Here is a 21,776-nt window from a genome sequence, read left to right as displayed (position 1 = left end):
TTATTTTCATGAAAAAAAAAGTTATATAAAACGGCTCCTTTAATTATGGGTTAGATGGATGTAAAATGCATACATATGCATCAAGTCTAAACACATTTCTGGTGTGGAATTGTACACAGGAGCCTCTAATTCACCAGTTACTGGTGCAATTTGTAGAAGTTGTTCAGTCCGCTGCTCCATTCTTTCTCGATGTCTCCGCTGATGGTCAGAATGAATGGAATAGCGGGGTGAATAGCAGCTTCTACGCCAATATCAGAGTAAAGCGTAGCCGACAAAGGGGACCACCTGTTAGAAAAAGATGTTGTCGGGGATAGTGGAGAATGCTGAACGCTGCTCCCAGAGGGCGCCGGGGAATGCTGAACGCCGCTCCCAGAGGGCGCCGGGGAATGCTGAACGCCTCTCTCAGGGAGAGGAGGTGTTTGTAGATTCTGCCAGTTATGGTACAGGGCTAAATTTTCTGATCCTTCCAACACTTGAGTTAAAACACCTGGGGGGCTGTGAACTGAAAATAAAGTATGAACTTCTTAGTTAAAGCCCTCTTTTCACAAAATCTGGATTTCTGTATGCATCTTTTCACAAAAACTGTATGCCTCCTATATTTCTTTGGTAAACTGAAATCTAAAATGATACTTACTGCTGCTGAGCCTCCTGTGGGAAACCCTTTGAGAAACTGATTCACTCTGTAAAGGATTAGCGTCTAAACAAAAAAACAAAGGCATGAGCTCTTTAAAATAACAAGCTCTGCTTCCAAGGCTTGCCGCGGTTCATAAAAAAAAAAAAAAATGCATGCTCTCTCTTTAAACAAGCAATCCACACACACAGCTCATGCGTTATCACCCTGCAGGCTCTATTCTGAGAGATGCGTGTCCATATAAAAAATCTATTTTACCGTAGCTAGACAAACTCTCGCCCTTTAAGCACTTTAACAAAGTGCACGCGCATTCCCTACACCAAGATGTTTAAAAAGGGACAACCTGGTTCTTAAGATATAAGGTCCTAAATACATTAAAATCTTAAACCTATTAATTTACACATGAACAATACACTTGATACATCTACAAGTCACCCGGACTTGGAGATACTAGGCGTTATTAAAATAATTACATTTAGTGAAATGAATGAAAGCACTTATTCCCAAGTGAGTGATTCCCACGTGCTCCCAAGTGAGTACACGCACGAGCGCTCACAAGCTCGCGCAGACACGTTGTAAACATTCATCAATTTTTTTTTTAAAAAAAAAAGGTTCTTACCTGATTCCGTATAACAAATCGGGGACTCTATGGGTATATAATCCTCTAAAAACAAAAAATTAAAGGAATCAACTGTCCGTTTTTACAACAAACTTTATCATTATACCCAAATATTCACACACACCTAGTACAGATATAAAAAGGCTACAACTGCTCATGCGCCCACTCTCGCTCACGCACACCCAAACTTTATGCGAACATTTATCGTTTTAAAAAGAGCCTTACCGATTTCTGAGTCTGCTCGTATGTACAATTCTAAGAAAAAAATATAACGATTGAGCCAATCGCTAAGATATCACCCCACCGTTTTTAAAACATACTCGTTTAAGCTTATAAGAATCCTGAATAGGGCTTACTGTGATTCTGACACAGGCCGTTTTCTGCAGAATAGTCTGTATGAATGATAATTATATTTCATTTAGTCTTAGCCATAAGTACTAGAAATCATTCAGAATTTCCTGAAAACGCACTGTCACGCCTGAAATTCATCTTGCCTTTCTGGATGACGAGCAGGGAACTGAATGGATGCTCCCGACTCTACTCAATTTATAGAGAAAAGATCGGTATTTTGGAAGTGATTTGTGATACCAGATGCGCAACAAACATTTTAATTATACATCCGTGTATTGTCCGGGTTCACATTCAGGCCTTTGACCGGACACCGAAAAGTCCAATATTTTTTTTACAAGTCACCTTTGTAACCCGATGCTTTCATTTAACATCTGTATGTCACAAGGTAAGGCCATTTTTTCCACACTGACCCCCGATTGATCTGACCTGGGTTTAAAGATTGTGATTTGATCTGGTCCAGGGCCTCAACAGACGCCTGTGAGGTGTGAATTGCTCTCAAAGGTTTTGTCAAAGAGTGCTTTAAAACGCATTTCTCTGTCCCCAGAGGTCCAGGGGACTCAGCACGTGCCTGTGAGGTGTGAATTGTTCCCAAAGGCTTTGCCAAAGAGTGCTTTAAAACGCATTTCTCTATACCCAATCTGTTTAAGGCTTTGGATTTAACATCCAAATGACAAATGCCCGCGTGGTTTCGAATCCTGCTTCTGATAAATATTTGTGCTCCGTTCACTCTGGGATTATCTGAGTACAATTCTAACTTTTAGAAAACTATTCACAATGTGTTTCCTTATGGGGCAGCTGCTTATTTAAAATGGGAGGTAATGGATGGAAAAGGGATTGTTATATAAATTATACATCCCAACGCTTGATTTTTTTTTTTATACATCTCAAATGGGCTATAAAAGGTCCCTGTTGCCTATTATTTAATTGTGTATGATTTTTTTTAAATCCTTTAAAAATTAAGTATAACCTTTACATATCATGTACAATGACACCTTTTATTGGCTATAAAGTGTCATTTTGCTTGGCTTTTCTCTACATTCATAATGGCTAACACAGTACAACACCCTAGTACTACATATCATGAAAAGTCTGGGTGCTCACGAGCGGTCAGCCATCAAGGGGGATGGGGGCGGTGAAATTACACACCGTTGTTTGCAAGCGAACTCACAAGGGCTTCCCCCAGCGGGACACCCGATATCTTACAGCTATAGGCCCTGGACAGTTCGTGCCTGCTCAGAACTCAGACCCTAAACAGCCCGCACTTGAGTGCGTGCGCAGAACACAGCAGGGATGGTTAGGGGGCAGTATCTAGGAACGCTCCGGGCTCATAGTGTTTGCAGCTTCCAGCTATACCCAGATACTGATAAGCATGCGTGTGCAGAACGCAGCAGGAGGGGGGGATATCCAGCTATAGACACGTGCCTGCTCGCAGGGGCGCAGAGACTGTCAGCTTTTTAGAACTCCAGGTACTCTGCTGTGTAGACAGAGAGCCGGCTGCTCGTATTTCGAACTACGTACGCTTGCCTGCGTGTACACTTGGAGCTTCGATCCCTGGGGCATCACACAGAGGCTGCCTGCTCTGCTCTCATGCCTCAACTATGGGGAAAGATTGAAAGCCCATGGCTGCTAACATCTTGTCAACGCAGAGACTGTCTTGGGTCTTTCTCTGCTTGACTTAGATAAAATAAAAAATGGTTTACAAGTGCTAAACCAAAGTTTAGATATTTAAAACAATAGATGATAGATAGATAGATAGATAGATAGATAGATAGATAGATAGATAGATAGATAGATAGATAGATAGATAGATAGATAGATAGATAGATAGATAGAGGGATTCTTACCCAAAACAGTAGAGGCAGGAAAGGCTATAAGGTAGATTGCTCCGGCTGGAATATGCTCTGGGCCTGTCCTTGGGAGAAGTGGTCAAGGAAGTGGAAGGGGACAGTCATCAGGGGCTTCCTGACCGGGAGCTGAGGCAGAGGCAGGTCCTTCATACCTGGGACCACCAATAGATGTGAACGGCAGAGGCCTTCCCTAACACGCCTGGGTTTGTCCTTGGGAGAGGGGGGTTGGGGTGAAGGAGGGGCAGACATCCATCAAGTCTGCTCCTGACAGTTTCATGGATAAACAGGGGTGGGGGCGGGTTCAAGGAAGGGTCACACATCCATCAAAAGCCCCTTGATAGGTCCCAAGGGAGGGTTCAAGGAAGGGTCACACATCCATCAAAAAGGGGTGGGGCTTAATGACAGCCAAAGGGGCGGGGCTTAAGGTCATAAATCATTTTGACAGAAACCGCCTGACTTATACTACTTGCCTTTCATATTTTCTTACTTTATCTCGTGTCTTTCTTATCTCTCTGTATGTTTATAATCCCATTATTATACCTTCTTCTGACCAGTGCTGATCTCCACTCTCCAGCACCCTGATCAGTGAGTCCGACTGCCTGACCTGAAAAATCTCAGTGCACATGTCACACAAACAGTAATAATGATAGTTATGACATACGTGTTAAGAAGAGACGGACATGAAAGCCACTTTATAAGCAACAGCTCGATAAGACAGGCGCTATATAATAGATTACTGTGAATGCATGGTGGATAAACGGGGAAGACTTTCCTCCATTAAGGTCCAAGTACCAGACATGACACAGTAAAGCAGCTCTTTGATGTCATTTTTCTTGGTCCTGGTGCATTATGGGTGTTGTCTGTTTAGAAACATGTAAGCCATGTCCACTGGGAGCTCAGACAGGCCACATCACTCCAAAGGTCACTCCAAAAGACAGTTTCCTCTCACGGATTAATAAAGTGTACCAAATACTCACAACATGTGTGTTTTATTGAGGACTAGCTGATTACCCAGTGGCTTCGCTCACTGAGTGCAAGGGAAAAAAATAAAATGTAGTCTAAAAGTTATTAAACAGTAAAACATTAACATTTTAAGAAGTAAAGACACATTGAGCACTACTGGAATGGTTTCGGGTACACTACATTTTAAAGGCGCTGTAACACAACAGGTAAGTGGTACTAACAGCAGCTAAAATGTATTTGGATCATCTCTCGGTAGCAGATCCCTTTTGAAAGGCGCTACACAACAGCTGTGGTATAGAAATTACATTTTCTATGTGAACATCCAAATTTCTGCCTGTGGTAATGTGCCTTACCGGCATTACCAGCAATTAAAGAACATTAGTTTTGTGTCCTCTGCAGTGTTAAGAGAGAAAGGGTTTGGTTTGGGATAAAAGGAAAAAAGGAATAAAAGGAAAGGAAATTTGCCTTTTTCTTTTATATAGTGTAAGAGACGTCTTCGCTGACAATATGAGAGCCTTTTGGGGAGCGTCGCGGCGGGTCTCGTGTAGACTGGAGAGACGGCCCTGCCATTAACCGGCCAGGATGGCACTGTCGGTCCTCCACACCTGTGCGTGCCTCCCGTGACCTCATAAACCTATACATGCAAAAGAAAGTGCGAAGCGCCTTAATATTAGTTTGCTGCGGTCTAGAGAAGGGATCCCGTGTTTGCAGTTGTCTGGGCTATAGCTCAGGGGAAGGAGGAAAAAAATGAAAAATGCTTAATAAGGCAGAAGTGCAGTCAGCGTCTCAAAGACCAACACAGCTATGCGCACGCGCCGGCTGCTAAACTTTTATAGTATTTTTGCAGGGCAGGAGACGCCACTTTTTGCAGACACGTTCACGTCATCGCGTGCCTATGGAGGGATGACGTGGAACAGGTTAATTGGTCAGCGCGAGGGCACCGAATACAAAAAGGAATTGCAGCGCCTGACAACCTTGCACTATGTGCCTGTGATTTAGGAGAAAAATAATTCTGATAAATGTGGATGCTGCCCTTCCGTGCTTAACGGGCAGAAGGTCCAAACAATTCCCAGGTCCAACATTTTACATGAAGAAGTCTGTACATCTTCTTATAATAATTGATTACAAAAGCAATCTTGAATGTTGCGTGGTTTTAATGACCCGAACTCACCTTAAGGGACAGTAAGTAGTCGTGCAGGGCAATTTACAAACAGAGTCCTGCTTCAATGGCGCCGATTACACTCATCATTCGTAAAGATTTCCACTCTCCCAGGAGCCGACGGGGCACTTGAAGTATCCCAAACCGTGCGAGAGGACGCTGCCTGAAACTGTGAAGCTCTCGACCAGGCAAAGCAGCCCGACATTCTGTGCTTCCCAACGTCCACTTTGTTCTCAATGTAATTTCCATATCGCGTGGTCATACGTCATTTCCGTTTCAAACACGAAAAGAATTTTATATATATAGATTTGTGTGCTTCACTAAGGAAGGAAGGTCCATGTCAGGCCACTAGAGGGCACCACACCTTCTACACATCATCCTGAGCTTTAAAGGACCACCTGAGCAGATCGTGGGGGAGCTGGAAGTTGAGATGGTGGGAGTGCTCTGTGTATGTGTTTGAGTGAGTGAGTGTGTAAGCAGATCAGCTAACCCATGGCTGACATGCAATAGACTGCATGACAAGGCATTCAGGATTTTAATAATAATACATTTTATTTATATAGCACCTTTCCCACGCTTAAGGCGCTTATTACCTTCTTGAGGTCTCTGTGTCTCACCATAGCTATCTTTTCTGCTACTTGTGACCCCTTTTGACATTTTGTGATTGTGTAGGCTGCTCCAGAATGAGGTCTCCAGATGGACAGATGGAGACGTTTAAGTTTCTGCACAGTTTAGAATTTCTGCTGGTCTTGTCCTTCCCTGCTGCTCCTCTTTGACCAGCAGGACATTGTGGTGTCAGGCTGACTATCGTGTAATGGTCAGGCCTTGTGTTTTTGGACCAATCAGAGTTTGGCATGACTTCTGTTCTTGAACCTTCCACCATCTCCACCAGTGTTCTTTTCACCAAGTGAAACTAAAACCAAACTTGTTCAAATTATAATTTAGTGGACCGGAACTAAAATAAAAGTTAAATAAACTATGTGAAGAGTAGAAGTAGAGAATAAGGAGAATGAGACTGGTGTTGTCAGGCTGATGTTCACCACACTTGTCTTTGTGTATAACACACATGTAATAGTATGATGTGATATGTGTGTTAAGAAGATCCAACACAGACATGAAAGGCACTATATAACAGATCACTGTGAGCACACGGTGGATACATAAGTGAAGATTTTACTCCAGTAAGGTCCAAGCTGGGGACATCACATAAAGCAACTGCTGGACTTCATTGTTCTTGGCCCCGGTGCATTGTGGATACTCCATCCATCATCCAGCCCACTATATCCTAACACAGGGTGACAGGGTTCTGCTGGAGCCAATCCCAGCCAGCACAGGGCACAAGGCAGGAAACAAACCCCGGGCAGGGCGCCAGCCCACCGCAGGGCACACACACACACCAAGTACACACTAGGGACACTTTAGGATCACCAATGCACCTGACCTGCATGTCTTTGGACTGTGGGAGGAAACCCACGCAGACACGAGGAGAACATGCAAACTCCACGCAGGGAGACCACGGGAAGCAAACCCAGGTATCCTTACTGTGAGGCAGTAGCGCTAACACTGTGCCACCATGCTGCCCATTGTGGATAGTCTCCATTTAGAAAGCCGTATGCCATGACCACTTTGGAGTTGAGGTGGGCTACGTTTCTCACAAATAGATGAAGAGTGTGTTTTATTGAGGAGTTCTGGGCTGGTAGGTGTGTGAGATGTGACTACTTACGGGTGGCACCAGACTTTCTACACCTGCTCTGGAGCTTTAAAGGTCCATCTGAGAAGACACAGGATGAGCTGGAAATCAAGGATTTCACTGGATGGGAGCTCAGCTGGTGGAGAAGGAGAGGGGGCTGTGTGTGGGTAAGTGGGCCAGCAGCCCCATGGCTAACTAGAGCTACTGCTGTGGAGAAGAGTTGTGTTTGGGATTCTACCTCCTTGGGGTCTCTGTCTCCCCTTTCTCATATTTAGCCTTTATTTGTAAGCAAAACCTCCTCTTTTTTTGCTGCTTGTGTCCCCTTTTGATATCATGTGGATGTGCGGACTGCTCCACAGTGTGGTCTCTGGGTGGGATGGATGGCGTAAGAGACACTGAGCTCCTCTCTAGCTCTGAATTTAATGGGACGTAGTGCTGTGAGGCCAAACTGCCTGTAATGTTCAGGCCTTATGCCCTTTAATCAGTTCTGGCTCAGCCTGACTTATGTTCTTGAACCTTCTACCATTGCTGTATTCCACCAATGTTTTTTGCAAACCAAAGTGAAAACTAAAAGTAGTTCACCAGAAGTAAAATAAAAGTGAAAAGATTTCCAAAGAGTAGAACGAAAGAATAGCGAGGATGAAGATTGTGTTGTCATTCTGATGTTCACCACACTTGTCTTTGTGTGTAACGTACACGTCATGGTGTGGAGTCGCCAAGTTAATTCATTAAAACCCGGTGGCCGTAGTGTTAGCGAAGACAAGAACATCAGCGTGTGTGTGTGTCCGAGTCCATCACTGTCTGCTCTTACACTGAGCCCCCTCACATCCCCTGTCACCCTGTCATCTGGAAAAATGTGGCAGTGCCAATCTAAACGTTAAGCTAATGATGTGCCCGCCTGCTGCCCGTGCCCACCATGAACTGCCTGAATTGAACCTGCAGCTGCTCAGTTTAGAATCGCAGGGCACTCGGGTGATAAATGAGGTGGACATCAACTTGTCACATTTACTGTGCCACACGTACTCAAGTGAGGAGCTGTAAAGGACAATTGTGGCTCTCAGGGTAACTTTTGGTTCTTTAAGTTTTATTTGTAAACATAAAAATGTCTCCCAGTTGTCACCCTCATTCCTGTTTTGTTTGAATTTATTTTTAAACTTCCTGAAGTATCTTTCACTGTGAGCCTTCACATTTTCGTTTATGTCATTCTGTCATCATTACAGATAAATTGTCCAATGTCTAATGAAGGTTTTGATGTCCTCTCTATTAGTGTTGAGGTGCAGACTGAGCTTCCACAGCACGACGGTAGTTCAGCATGGGAGGCTCATCAGGTGACGTTTGAGGTGGTGACACAACTAAAGCAATGGTCCTGGGAGAGTCGGCACTCCATCTGGTCCTGGCACTTAATGGACAGGCTGTGCGGCAGCTTTGTGTGATCTCAGCTCACTTGTGGACTGAGGAAAAAGAGCTGATGAAGATACTGTAGTGGTGATGTGGTGGAGCTCAGGTTTGAAAGAATGACCTGCCTGCCTCAGACACACCAGTGAAGAAATGGAAAGGACTGACATTATGTTACAGAATGGTGACTCCATTAAAATGGAGCAGTCTGAGATAACTGGGGTCCAGTAGTCAAAGAAAGGAAAGCCAGAAATGACACTTCTCAGGTCACACAGGGCTGAGGACGACATCACGTCCCTAAGGTAAGGAGCTGGGAGACATGCTGAACTCCTGTGTGACAGGATGTCCTCTGATGTCACCACTTTATGAAGAGGGGTGGTGAACTTCACAAGGATGATCACTTGGAGTGGCTGCCCCTACCGCATGAAGGACAGAGTCTTACAGCAGAAAGGTGAGTGGGCTGCTGTGCTCCTCCGTAATCCAGAGGTTGGCACATCATCAACATCTTCATGGTCTCTAATAAGACCAGAACCAGATGTGAAACACATAACAGTGTGTGATGTCCAGAAACCCCCCTGCATGAAGCAGAAGACCACAATCAGGCTGTTGTACCAGGGCCTGACGTGAACGAGAGTGTCTTGTGCTCAGAGATACCCCTACATGAAGAGGAGGGCAGCAAACCACAGAGTGTGGTACCTGAGGAACATCAGATTGAGTCACAGGAACAGAAGACATTTACCAGATGAGAACAGAGAAGTAAATCCATCAAGGTCGCTGCTTTAGCTAATAGCTAAGATAATAAAAAGATACTGTCTGTCTGTCTGCGAGTGTGTGGTCCCTCTGAGCAATCTGATTGGACAGTTTGACTTTGGTGGCTCACTGGTATGGGAGATGGACCTGATACTTTAGGGGTGCAAAGGTCAATTCCCGATTGTGAACTTTTTTTGAACTGTATTTTTTTTTTTTAATATTTTTACAAAAAAAAAAACGTTAAACCATTTCAACAAAAATTATGTTGGGCCACTAAAAACTAATAGAGAGGAAGTATTTGCAAGAATAGAAATGAAGTTGTCACAGCGGGTAGTGGCGGCCGTAGTGGAAAACATTTTTTTTTTTGTCTATTATCTTTTTCAGTTATATTTCTTTTTGTCTGACTGCTGTAAGTAGGATGAGTTCATTCAAGTATGCAGCCCCTCAAGGTCACTCCGGACTTGAAGTATCAGGTATCTCTCTGTGTAACGTAATACAGGATGTCCATATATGGCCTTATTTATATTAGATGAACACGTCATCAGCTGTATGCTAAACATGCCTCGGTATATTCATACACTCCCGTTGTGAGGGAAAAGATAATAGATAAATGTGTGTGTGTGTGTGTGTGTGTGTGTGTGTGTGGAATCTAACAGAAACAAATAAATAAATAAGGAGCTACATTAAGTGCATAAGTACCAATGAGCATAAACAATCAAAATGGTAACACTGATCCATTACAGATTACCCAGGAAGACGAATTACAGCCACCACATTTTCATTTCTTTAAATCTAAACTGCTGTTTGTTAAAGTGACCAGTAGATGGCGCTGTTACTCCAATTTCCAAATGCGTCCACTCCGTGAGGCTCAGGACGGAGTTCGTCTATTAAAAGTGAAATGCCTTACGTTTAAATACAAATCTGTAAAGTCGAAACAAATCGAAATTAGCGTCTGAGATCAAATAAAGTACAACGTATTGCCCTTCAGTGTTATCAGTGATTAAGTTTATAACCAACACTTCAACGTCTAATAACATGTTTTTCTCGTATATGTGAGAGCGCCATGATAACCCCGTTTCAGGTTATTAATATTAAAGTGCTCTAAACTTGTTAATGACTAAAGAAGACAGAAAACTTCAGCAACACACAGTCAGTGGTTGTACAATCAAACGCTGAACAGAAATCTCTAACAAGTATGGAGTAGTAAAGGAGCAGCAGCGGTGATCACTTGTAGGTGATCTTGAACTCGACTGAATCCCCCGGTCGGCTTGTCTCTGAAGTGTTTAAACTTCCTCTTCATCGCTTCATCACGGCAGGATGGCTCATATTTTATCCATTTACAAGCTGCATCTCATCTACAGTAATAATCTCATCTAATAATATTATATTCTCACCACGCACATTTTAATATCACAAGTCTTTGTTTGCACATAGTGTCAAAAACATTATTCTAAACCTTTTATACCTTGTCAAGTAAAAACACAGAGTATCAGTATGCCCTTATAATAATAATATTTATTTTTCTATTCTTTATTTTTCTCAACACAAAATTGACACGGTTGTTACATTACAGAGAGATGTAATTTCTGTGGTATGAAAATATAATCGATATTCCCCCCAAATCCATCTCAAAACCTGTGAAGATAATTAAAGTGAGGTGACATTCATGAGAAAGGTGACATGGAGGGAATGCCAGAGACAAGATTGTGAGAAGAAAGGACCACAGTGCTGGTCTGAAATGCTGACATGAAAATAACGAATGTGACACCAGAATGTGACAGTTTTTCTGGCTTTTGTGTTTGATGAGACACTAGAGTGAGGTATATACTGTATAGTGCTTTGGTGGGCTTTTAAGCTAAATATGTCCATGAATTCTTTCATTTCTATCATTTTTGCATTCTCCATTAAAGACACATTGGACTGTGACTACTTGGTGATAACGACTGGACATTTCCCAGTGATGCTTTGACTCTTCAGTTATTTATTACAATCACAAACATTTCTCCAAAACCAAGACATGAATTGTGATCTACAACCTGCAATGAGTCCCCCTTTTGAAGAAGGGTGACCGGAGGATGTGCTCCAACTATAGGGGGTCACACTCCTCAGCCTCCCCGGTAAGGTCTATTCAGGGGTACTGGAGAAGAGAGTTTGGTTGATGGTCGAATGTCGGATTCAAGAAGAACAATGCACATTCCATCCCGGCCGTGGAACACTGGACCAGTTCTACACCCTGGCCAGGATCCTGGAGGGGGCATGGGAGTTTGCCCAACCAGTCCACATGTGTTTTGTGGATTTGGAGAAGGCATTCAACCGTGTCCTTTGAGGCATCCTGTGGGGTGTGCTCCAAGGGTACGGGGTACAAGGCTCGTTGCTATGAGCCATTCAGTCCCTGTACAGGAGGAGCAGGAGCTTGGTCCGCATTCCCAGTAATAAGTCAAACTCGTTTCCTGTTGAGGTTTGGATTCCGCAAGGGCTGCCCTTTGTCACCAATTCTGTTCATAAGTTTTATGGACAGAATTTCTAGGTGCAGCCAAGGAGTGGAGGGGGTCTAGTTTGGTGACATCAGAATCTCATCTCTGCTATTTGTGGATGACGTGGTTCTGTTGGCTTCATCAGACAATGACCTCCAGCTCTCACTGGAGTGGTTCACAGCCGAGTGTGAAGTGACGGGGATGAGAGTCAGCACCTCTAAATCCGAGGCCATGGTTCTCAGCCGGAAAAGAGTAGAATGCTCTCTCTGGGTTGGGAACACAGTACTGCCAAAAGGCGAGGCTGTCGATTTACCAGTCGATCTACGTTCTTACCCTCACCTATGGCCACAAGCTTTGGGTAGTGACCAAAAGAGCAAGATCGTGGATACAAGTGGATGAAATGAGTTTTCTCCGCAGGGTGGCTGGACTTCTCCTTAGAGAGAGGGTGAAGAGTTCAGTTATCCCTGAACACCTCCCTGGGGGGTGTTCTGGGCATGTTCCACTGAGAGAAGGCCACGGGACAGACCCAGGACATGCTGGAGGGATTATATCTCCCGGCTGGCCTGGGAACGCCTTGGGGTCCTCCCAGAGGAGCTGGAGAAGGTGGCCAGGGAGAGGGAGGTCTGGTCTACCCTGCTTAGGCTTCTGCCCCCGCGATCCGACCTCGGATAAGTGGTGGATAATGGATGGATGGATGGATGGAACTTGCAATGATTGATGAAGGAAACTGATGTAAACCCATGAAGGTAGTTTTTAGGGGGAATGAAATGAATATATGAAAAAAAGTGATTAACTACTATCAGTAAAGATGTAAAACCCTTAGAAGGAGTCAGATATGTGATGAAGTCCATAGAAACATTCTGCCGTGGTTGAGATGGATCAAGAATGGGCTGCCATAACTTTACGAGAAAACCCAAACTTTGCTAAAACATCATCTCTTGTTTCTTTGCACATATTTTCCCATTTCCAAAATGGTGGCCAAGCCATGGTGAAGACAACTCTCTAGGGGAAGAACACCCCAAAATCAGTGTTCCAGGTCACTCCAGGTGTGTTGAGCACAGGGCTTACAACCCAATCTCAGAAAACAAACGTTAACGTAGCAAAGTCAAATAATGAAACAGGTGGGATGGCAGATCAGAAATGAACCGAGTGTAGATGAGAAACAACGTGTGGCTGCTGCTATAATTTACACATGTCCAGTCCTTGGGGCTTCACATTTATTCACTTCATTGTTGTGTAAATCAAACAATGTTTATTTTCTAAGTTTTATATTTTCACAGATATAATATGAAACTTTAAGACAGACACAGTAAGAAAACTGTGTGTTTCCACAGCTTTATTAATCCACACACACCAACTTATAAAGCTTTCTGTTCACATTAACCCCTGCAACCCAGCAACCCATCCTAAAGAAACAATATCCCATTAAAACAGAATCATTCTGCCCTTCATTGGTTGGTTTGGTATGAAAGTCGGGCCCAAACAGTCAAACCTTGTTCTGCATAAAGACATCCACATTTTGGCCATTAGATGCATAATCAGCAGGAATGATTTGAGAGCTCACATACTTCCATTGAGACACCTTTGACGTTTGTAGAATAGCTGATCCCTTATTAGCCACAAATGTGCAGAATCTTGTTGTCTCATTGTTAATATATTTAGTTACTGTCTGTCCAAAACACAGAATGTTGTAATGGCAGCTGTAGTTCCTTCCTTAGCATTCTGTCCATGTGAACTGCTAAAGTTGATGCTGTTAATTCTAATCATGGGATGGCTATGGGCTTGACTGGCCCAACTCTAGCGTTTTCACTGACAAAGTAGTTTGCTACAGTTCTGTTGAAGTAGACATGTGACTGTGTCATACCCTACTTGACTAGCACCAGAGAAATGATATCCATATTACTAACCGAGAATGCTAAACCGGATGATGGACGCAGGCACATCCGGCCATGGGCCGTAGCTGCAAAAAGACGTACTGCGCCGGCGCAACAAACAGTCCGCGAGAGTCGGCTGAGGACCCGAGAAAGGCGGACAAAAGAGGGCGAGAGAGGCGGATGAGGGTCCGCGAGAGACGCAGGCGCAAAAAGAGTCCGACAAGAGCACCGAAAACAGGAGTGAGCACATACAGAAAGGAGTCACAAAAATGAGGCTCAACAAGCACCAAAATAAGGAAAAAAAACATTACAGAGTACTCAAACGAGGGGAAATCACGAAACACATTGCACACGAAACTAAACACAACAAAAAAAAAAGAACAGACGAGCGCACAATAGCAAGGCACGACCATACCCCCGCCACCCTACAGGCACGGGACGGGACACACACCAAGAGGGGGATTCAACAAGCCCATGGAAGACCAAAAAAAAGAACACAAAACCACCCCACAGACCCTACAAGCAAGGGACGGGACACACACAAACAGGGGGATTCAAACAAGACACAGGAACACAAAAAGAAACAAAACGCTCGCGCAACAACGATCCCCCCCACACATCCATAAGAAAAAATGTCTCGACTCCAAAAACGCAAAGCTCAACTAAAGCTTCTAACTAACGATGTACCTAAAAGTAAACACTTTATGAACTGCATTAGATCCTACAATAGTTCATTTGCTTTTAGTAAATATCAGGCCACCAAAAGGCAATGGCCCATACTGCTTTCGCATATGTGCACAAATACTGCATCGCATTGGAACAGTGCACCCTGAAACAAATCAACAACGCAAATATGCACAAATCTACATCCTGGATCCACATGACGCAATCTATCAATCAAAGTGCTGCATCGCAACAGGCACGGATTCAAAACGAAACACCTCCCGTCTCAGACATACGTTAATGGCAGCGAAGGCTACAATGGGCTTCTCACACAGCACAGGCAAATCGATTACAGCTCCAAAACAACACGTCCCAAATACTACACATGCAACAACGCGCCTCTCAAACGGCACAAGGAAAACATACACCAGGAAAATTCATTCGGATTAATGAATGTCATTTGCAATCATTGTCATTCAGTTCACTTCCCTGAAGAAACAACTGGCAATACAAGTTATACATTTACACGTTGTTGTCAAAAGGGTCAAATTAGACTGCCTTCTTTACATTCATATACTGAATATCTACAGAGGCTTATAACTGACGATGTACCTGAAAGTGAAATCTTTCTCAACTGCATTAGATCCTACAAATCGGTATCCACTATGAACATTAACGGTGGCACTGCACGTGACATCCGTCTTGAAAAAATGTTGTTTATTGATGAATGTTCAATGGCATGAAGTCACTTACTCAACACCATTCATAAACTTCTACAAACGTTTATGAATAATAATATTCGATTTGGAGGAAAGGTACTTTTATTAGGAGGAGATTTTAAACAGTGATTAGCTATTCTTCCAGATGCCATGCACTCAGCTATTGTTCAGTGCACCTTAAAATACGCAGACAATTGGCATTACTTTCAAAAGATACAGTTAGTAAAAAAGATACGATGTCCAGAACCAGATCATAACAATTGCTTATTACAACTGAGAGATGGTACACTCACCAATACAGATGGACTTCAGACACATATTATAACAATTCCTCAAGCCTTTATCTGCGACGACTTAGTTACAGAGACATTTGGAACAGCAATCTCATTAGACCAAATGCCCCTTTTAACACAACGCACTATATTATGTCCAAAAAATATTACTGTGGAAAACATAAATACCCAAGTCATTCCATTACTTCCTGGAGAGACACAACTCTTTCTAAGCTCTGACAAACTTGACTCTGATCACAACAATAACCATCTTAAATGACCTTACAAGTTCTGAGCTGGAATTACCTTTTACACTTAAACGGCGTGTACAAAGAAATTTTTAAATAAACCTTTACACTGTGCCACACACTTTATTGTTTGATTTCTATTTGCATCATCTACACCGTCACACTATTCTATATCTCATTCATACATCACGCTCTTTGTCATTCCCAACACCAGGGGTTGGCGAGCGAAGCCCACCCCACAGACCCTACAAGCAACGGACGGGACACACACAAAGAGGGGGATTCAAACAAGACACAGGAACACAAAAAGAAAGAAGACGCTCGCGCAACAACAATCCTCACCCCCCCCCCCCCCCCCACACACACACACATCCATAAGAAGTGACACCCAAAGCCACATATTCTAAAGTGAACGTCAACACCTTCACACTAGACAGCATAGGTGTCAGCATAGGTGGATCTCCTTACAATAAAGCACTATTAACCGTTCAACTGCAGAAAAGGAAACATATTAACAGTGACTGCGATCCTCCGGAGTGGCAGCAAATCTGTTAATAAATGGTCGTACATGTCACTCAATATTCAAAATACCGGTCCCAATCACAGAGACATCAGTATCCACTATGAACATTCACAGTAGCAATGCCCGAGACATCCGTCTTGCAAAACTGATAATTATTGATGAATGTACAATGGCATCCAGTCACTTACTCAACACCATTGATAAACTTCTACAAACGTTGATGAATAATAATATTCCCTTTGGAGGAAAAGTTCTTTTATTAGGAGGAGATTTTAGACAATGCTTAGCTATTGTTCCACATGCCATGCGCTCAGCTATTGTTCAGTCCACCTTAAAATACGCAGACAATTGGCATTGCTTTAAAACAATACAGTTGGTACAAAACATGCGATGTCCAGATCCAGAATATAACAGTTGGCTAATACAACTGGGAAATGGTACACTCACAAATACAGATGGACTTCACCCAGATATTATTTCCATTCCACAATCCTTTATCTCAGACGACTTAGTAAAAGAGATATTTGGAACAGCAATCACATTAGACCAAATACCCCTGTTAACACAACGCACTATATTATGTCCAAAAAATATTAATAACCAAGTCATTTCATTACTTCCTGGAGAGACACAGATCTTTCTAAGCTCAGACAAAGTTGACTCTGATGACGACAATGAACATATAAATTTCCCCTTAGAATATTTGAACACTATTAACCCTGCCGGATTACCACAACACGACCTTGCCCTTAAAAACGGAACAATAATCATGCTATTAAGAAACCTTAACACAAAACAGGGTTTATGCAATGGCACACGGTTAGTCGTCAACACCATGACACGCAATGTTATTCAAGCAACAGTTCTTACAGGATCACATGCTAACAATACTGTTCTCATTACTAGAATTGACCTTACAAGTTCTGAGCTAGAATTACCTTTTACATTGAAACGCCGACAGTTCCCCATTAAACCTGCATTTGCCATGACCATCAACAAATCACAAGGACAAACCATGGACAAGGTTGACATCTACCTCTCTGAACCCGTTTTTGGACATGGACAACTTTATGTTGCCTTCTCACGTGTTCGCCGTTCATCTGACGTTAAAGTTAAAATTATAAATAATCCATGCCAAGGAAGACTCATTCAAGGACAAGACACCATCTTTACTGCTAATGTTGTATACAAAGAAATATTCCAATAAAACATTAATATATGACAAACACTCTATTTGTTATTTCTATGGGCATCATCCAAAGCTGCACACTATTCTATATCTAATTCATACATCTGACTCTTTCTCATGTCCCAACGCCAGGGGTTGGCGAGCGAAGCGAGCAGGGGGCGGAGCCCCCTAGTAACGGAGCAGAAACTGCTTCACCAAAGCATGCTGGCTTGAAACATCCATCGAGTCCAAATTCACCTAACAGATGGAGATCTTACATCCACCTGGACCACTGCTGAGCGAGGTGTCCTGGCACAGTGTCATCCCACCCTATTCTCAACCCACACAACTCTTGTAAAATGCTTCTAGCAGGCAAAATCACTGGTGCTAAGAATCCCAGTTGGTCACATGCAGAGCTCACCATGGACAGTAAACCTCATCTGCTTAGAGATTTGGTGTTGATGTCAACTCTAAACTTGAAGCAGTCGGACTGGATACACGCCTGTACCCCCAGTGCTCTTTCAGTAGGAAGTAAAACTCGATCGAGGTCAAGGTCTGTTATTTCCTTTGCCCTGTCATCTTCAGCGATGTTTTCCAACACAACTTGACTGTTGCTAACCCACCTTGATATCTTAAAGCCTCCTGTCTGAGAGAGGCAGCGTTCAGATTGTGATACAGAGACACACTTTGTCCAGCTGATTTAACTGACTTTTATAGAAAAGTATATTCTTAAAGTTGATGATCTGCAGATATTCAAAGAGAATCAGGAGCGTATATGAAAACAAGCCTTATATCCTGGTGCACGTTAGTATAGTCTTAGACCATGAAGGAGTTCATTAAGAAAGGCCACAACTGATTTTAGCATAAAAGACCAGCCTGCCTGCCCTTTTACTTGCTTTGTTCTGAATTTCTGAGAATCGAGGATGTTGTGTTCTGTGAAGGAGGTGAGCTGATGAGCAGCGAGATTTTGTTTTAGGAACACAAGTGCTGGGCCTTCTGCCTGACATACTGTAGATTAAGCAAGTTTGTCTGAGCATTCAAGGCTTAATGATGGGAACACTACAGGCAAGCTTTCATAATAGTGTGTGTATAAATATCTCTATATATATTGTGGCAGATGGCCGACACCCCTTTGACACTGGACCTGGGGGAGCAGCTATGGGATGCACACTACGTCCCCCAGAACACTTGCTGGCAGCCCCCCCGGGTTACATTGGGGCCACAATTGTGTAACATCAGAGCTCATCCCTGTTGGGCTCTGTGGTCACTGCCAGGGCGAGCTGCACGGCTTCCTGAGCACATCTGGGCAGCAATACAGTCACACCGGGAGTGCAGCCTTAATTAGGTTAATTATCACCTGACGCACTTCTGGGTGGGCTATAAAGGAGCCTGCAGCCACTACTTGGGGTGCCAGAGTCGAGAGGAGGAGGACAAAGCTGCCTAGGAGGAGTGGAGGAGAAAGACAAGTGACATTTGTGGTGTTTCTCTTCTGTCTTTTGTGTTTGTTTTGGGGACTGTGTAGGGCCTGTGGGACATGAGGAAGACAAAAATAAAATCTTTCTGTTCATTTTAATATGTGCCTCCACTGTCAGTCTGTGTTGGGTCGACACCAAGAGAGCGCTTTTGCCAGAATACATAAAATCCATCGTCTGTCTGTATGTCTGTCCACTTTTCATGAGAGAACTACTTAACGGATTTAGATCTGTTTTTTTTCTATAATTTGCTTCAAAATTCCTGTTGATTTTGTGACGTCTCTCATTGCGCTAAGTATCATAGTTCGTTTGCCATACCGATTTATTTGTGCGAATCCGAGGGGAGAGATGCGGGGCCCTTTAATGTAACTATCTGGCCACCATAAGAATCTGAGTAAATCAGCATCCTCTGAAGGAACACTAACCTGGAGGAACATGACTTCCACATCAGCCATTAATGCCATAGATTCTTGGTGGACCCTCATAATTTGTGAATTTCCCATTGGGATTAATAAAGTATCTATCTATCTATCTATCTATCTATCTATCTATCTATCTATCTATCTATCTATCTATCTATCTATCTATCTATCTATCTATCTATCTATCTATCTATCTATCTATCTATCTATCTATCTATCTATCTATCTATCTATCTATCTATCTATCTATCTATCTATCTATCTATCTATCTATCTATCTATCTATAATGACACCAGTCAGTGTGCTAGTAAGGTCTGGCCTCTGAAGAAGCTGCTCATTTAGTGTGGTCCTCTGAAAAGAAGCTGCACAATCGAATACCACACACACCTTGTGTTTCTTGGGCTGGTATACCCCATGATGCAGAATGCACCACACATTTCCATCTCTGCCACTGTGGTCTTTATTTGGATCTTTTTACTGCGTAACCTTTAATGGCTATTAAATGTCATGGATTTGCTTGAACCACAACTGAGGCAGAGCAGAGTTTTCTTGTCCATAAAGATCTTCAGCCTTTTCAGCACAGAAGAGGGTGCAGATGGCCATCATGTCTCCTTCAAGGCTGCTGACCTTGGAAATCAAACTCTCTGCTCCATTCTAATGTGACTCGATTTTTCCTCTGTCTCACTTTAAAATGGCCTCTTCCTTCTCTCCTCCATTTATTGTCCCCCTCTGTCCTATTTGACTCTCCTCTTTTGTCCCCATCTGTCCCCTATCTCTCATGTCTCTCTAACCATCTTTCTCTTTGTAGCTCTTCTTTTTGCACCCTTGTTTGTCTCTCTGTCTCTTCTCCTCTGTCGCACTCAAAGTCCATCTGTCCAAACTCTGCTCTTTGTCCAGCTGTCCAGGAGATGCCCACCTTCAAGCTGAGGTCTCACACTCCATCATCCAGGCCCTCAGTAATTGGACTCTCATCTCAGTTACACTCTTATTTCTTATTATGTGTTTGGTGTCCTCCATCCCTCCATTTTCTGAACCTACTCAGTCCAGTATAAGGTCAACATTGGGTTCAATGCATGAGATTCAACCCTGGGTGGGCCTCCAGTCCGTCATACTTTCTACACCAGCAGGCCTGAGTTCTCCTTGTCTTGTCTTTTTGCTCTCATTTCTTTTTAAATGGCTCACTTGTTCAGGCCACTGCTCTCTAAAGAGGACATGAGTGGAGGTGACAGTGAGGTGACAATTAGGAAATGATAAAGAAGACAAAGAGACCTGAGCCTTGTGTGTGTTGAAGTGTCACAGAAGTACAAACCCGCACATGGTAGAGTCTGTTCAGTCACAAACAGAAGATGACATGAATTGTGTGCAAATGAGGCAGTGAACAAGGAGTGGAGCAGACATGGGTTCAAGCAACACCACACGATGTTGAGGAGCAGCAGGTTTATGAGGTTTCTGCTCAGAGGACCACCAGCTTGACCTGTGACGGCCCGGTGCCTGTCCAGAAATTGTCACCAATGCCAGGATTGGCCTCACTCTCCATTACCCACCAACTGGACTGTCCACCCGTGTTTACTCCTGCTGCTCCCCTCAGTAGACTTTGTGACCCCCGCTGGTTTCAGATGACAATTCTCACTGTGGTCCTCTGGCAGGTGAAACTCAGGGGTCTCTGGTCTGAACCTGTGGAGTTTAGTGACAAGTTCAGGGTGACAGAGTGGAGAAACAAAAGTGAGTTTAAAGAGGAAGCACACAAGTGAGTTTAAAGAGGAAGCACACAAGCTGAGAAGAAGACATGGAGAGTTTATTAAATGTGGAGGAGAGCTGAGGAGATTATAAAAGAATAAAGAGGAGAATTTAGAGGGAGTGGACAGGGAGCACCGTCACTGGGGTCAGTTGATCAACATGTCCAGTCTTCTCATATGTGGATATTCACCTGCCGTCCAGTCCTGTTCAGCTCCTCCTGTAGTGACCTCAGGTTCTTCTTCTCACTCTTACTGATCTCATTACCAGACAGCCTGTGAAGGACACAAGTGTGCGTTACAAGCATAAGAGGTCCCCACCTCACACACTGTACTATCACAGTGACACGCCCACTCAGGTCAACTTCACAGAATTCTCCTCAGTGTCCCTATGTCACATGACATGTGTGTCACCCTGTCGGTCACTCAGTTCACTGTCCAGTCAGGTCACCGTCCTCTGAAGGCGTTTTGGTTTCATCTCATCTCAGTGAAGGTGTTCTAGTCAGGCTGAGGGTCCTCCATGGCTCCTGCTGACAGTTTTATTTTTTTCTCCTTTATTGTTTTCCATTGTTTTTATAACATTGTTCTGTTCATTTATTATTTGTTTAATTCTATACTATCTGTTATTTTTATTTTATTTAGTTATTATTTAGTATCTCTGTGTGTGTCTTGCAGTTATCTCACGTTCTTTGTATTTTGTGGTTTTTGGTTTTGTGGTTTGATCCCAAGACGCAGGACCACCTGCCCCCCAACTCTCTAAAGGCTGCGGCTCATTTGACTGCTCTGGTGATTGGTGGTCTTT

At 43.4% G+C, this 21,776-nt stretch overlaps 2 protein-coding genes across 16 annotated transcripts in view; one reads left to right on the top strand and one right to left on the bottom strand.

The window, feature by feature from the left end:
* Positions 1-21,776, top strand: part of LOC114642585 (NACHT, LRR and PYD domains-containing protein 3-like) — a 1,142,003-nt gene that overhangs the window by 930,988 nt on the left and 189,239 nt on the right. The gene's annotated exons all lie outside the window — the stretch shown is intronic.
* Positions 1-21,776, bottom strand: part of LOC127526399 (NACHT, LRR and PYD domains-containing protein 3-like) — a 169,843-nt gene that overhangs the window by 126,792 nt on the left and 21,275 nt on the right. Inside the window, exon 5 of one of the 2 annotated variants that reach the window (XM_051921818.1) lies at positions 20,365-21,250. The exons of the other annotated variant lie outside the window; for it this stretch is intronic. Coding sequence (XP_051777778.1) covers positions 21,151-21,250 — 100 coding nt within the window. The 3' untranslated portion in view covers positions 20,365-21,150. Of the gene's footprint in view, positions 1-20,364; positions 21,251-21,776 lie in introns of those variants that run through there. 2 annotated transcript variants of the gene reach the window in all.

This window comes from Erpetoichthys calabaricus, assembly GCF_900747795.2.
Source record: "Erpetoichthys calabaricus chromosome 1 unlocalized genomic scaffold, fErpCal1.3 SUPER_1_unloc_25, whole genome shotgun sequence".
In the NCBI taxonomy this organism is placed as follows: Eukaryota; Metazoa; Chordata; class Cladistia; order Polypteriformes; family Polypteridae; genus Erpetoichthys; species Erpetoichthys calabaricus.
This window is presented reverse-complemented; position numbering and strand designations above follow the sequence as displayed.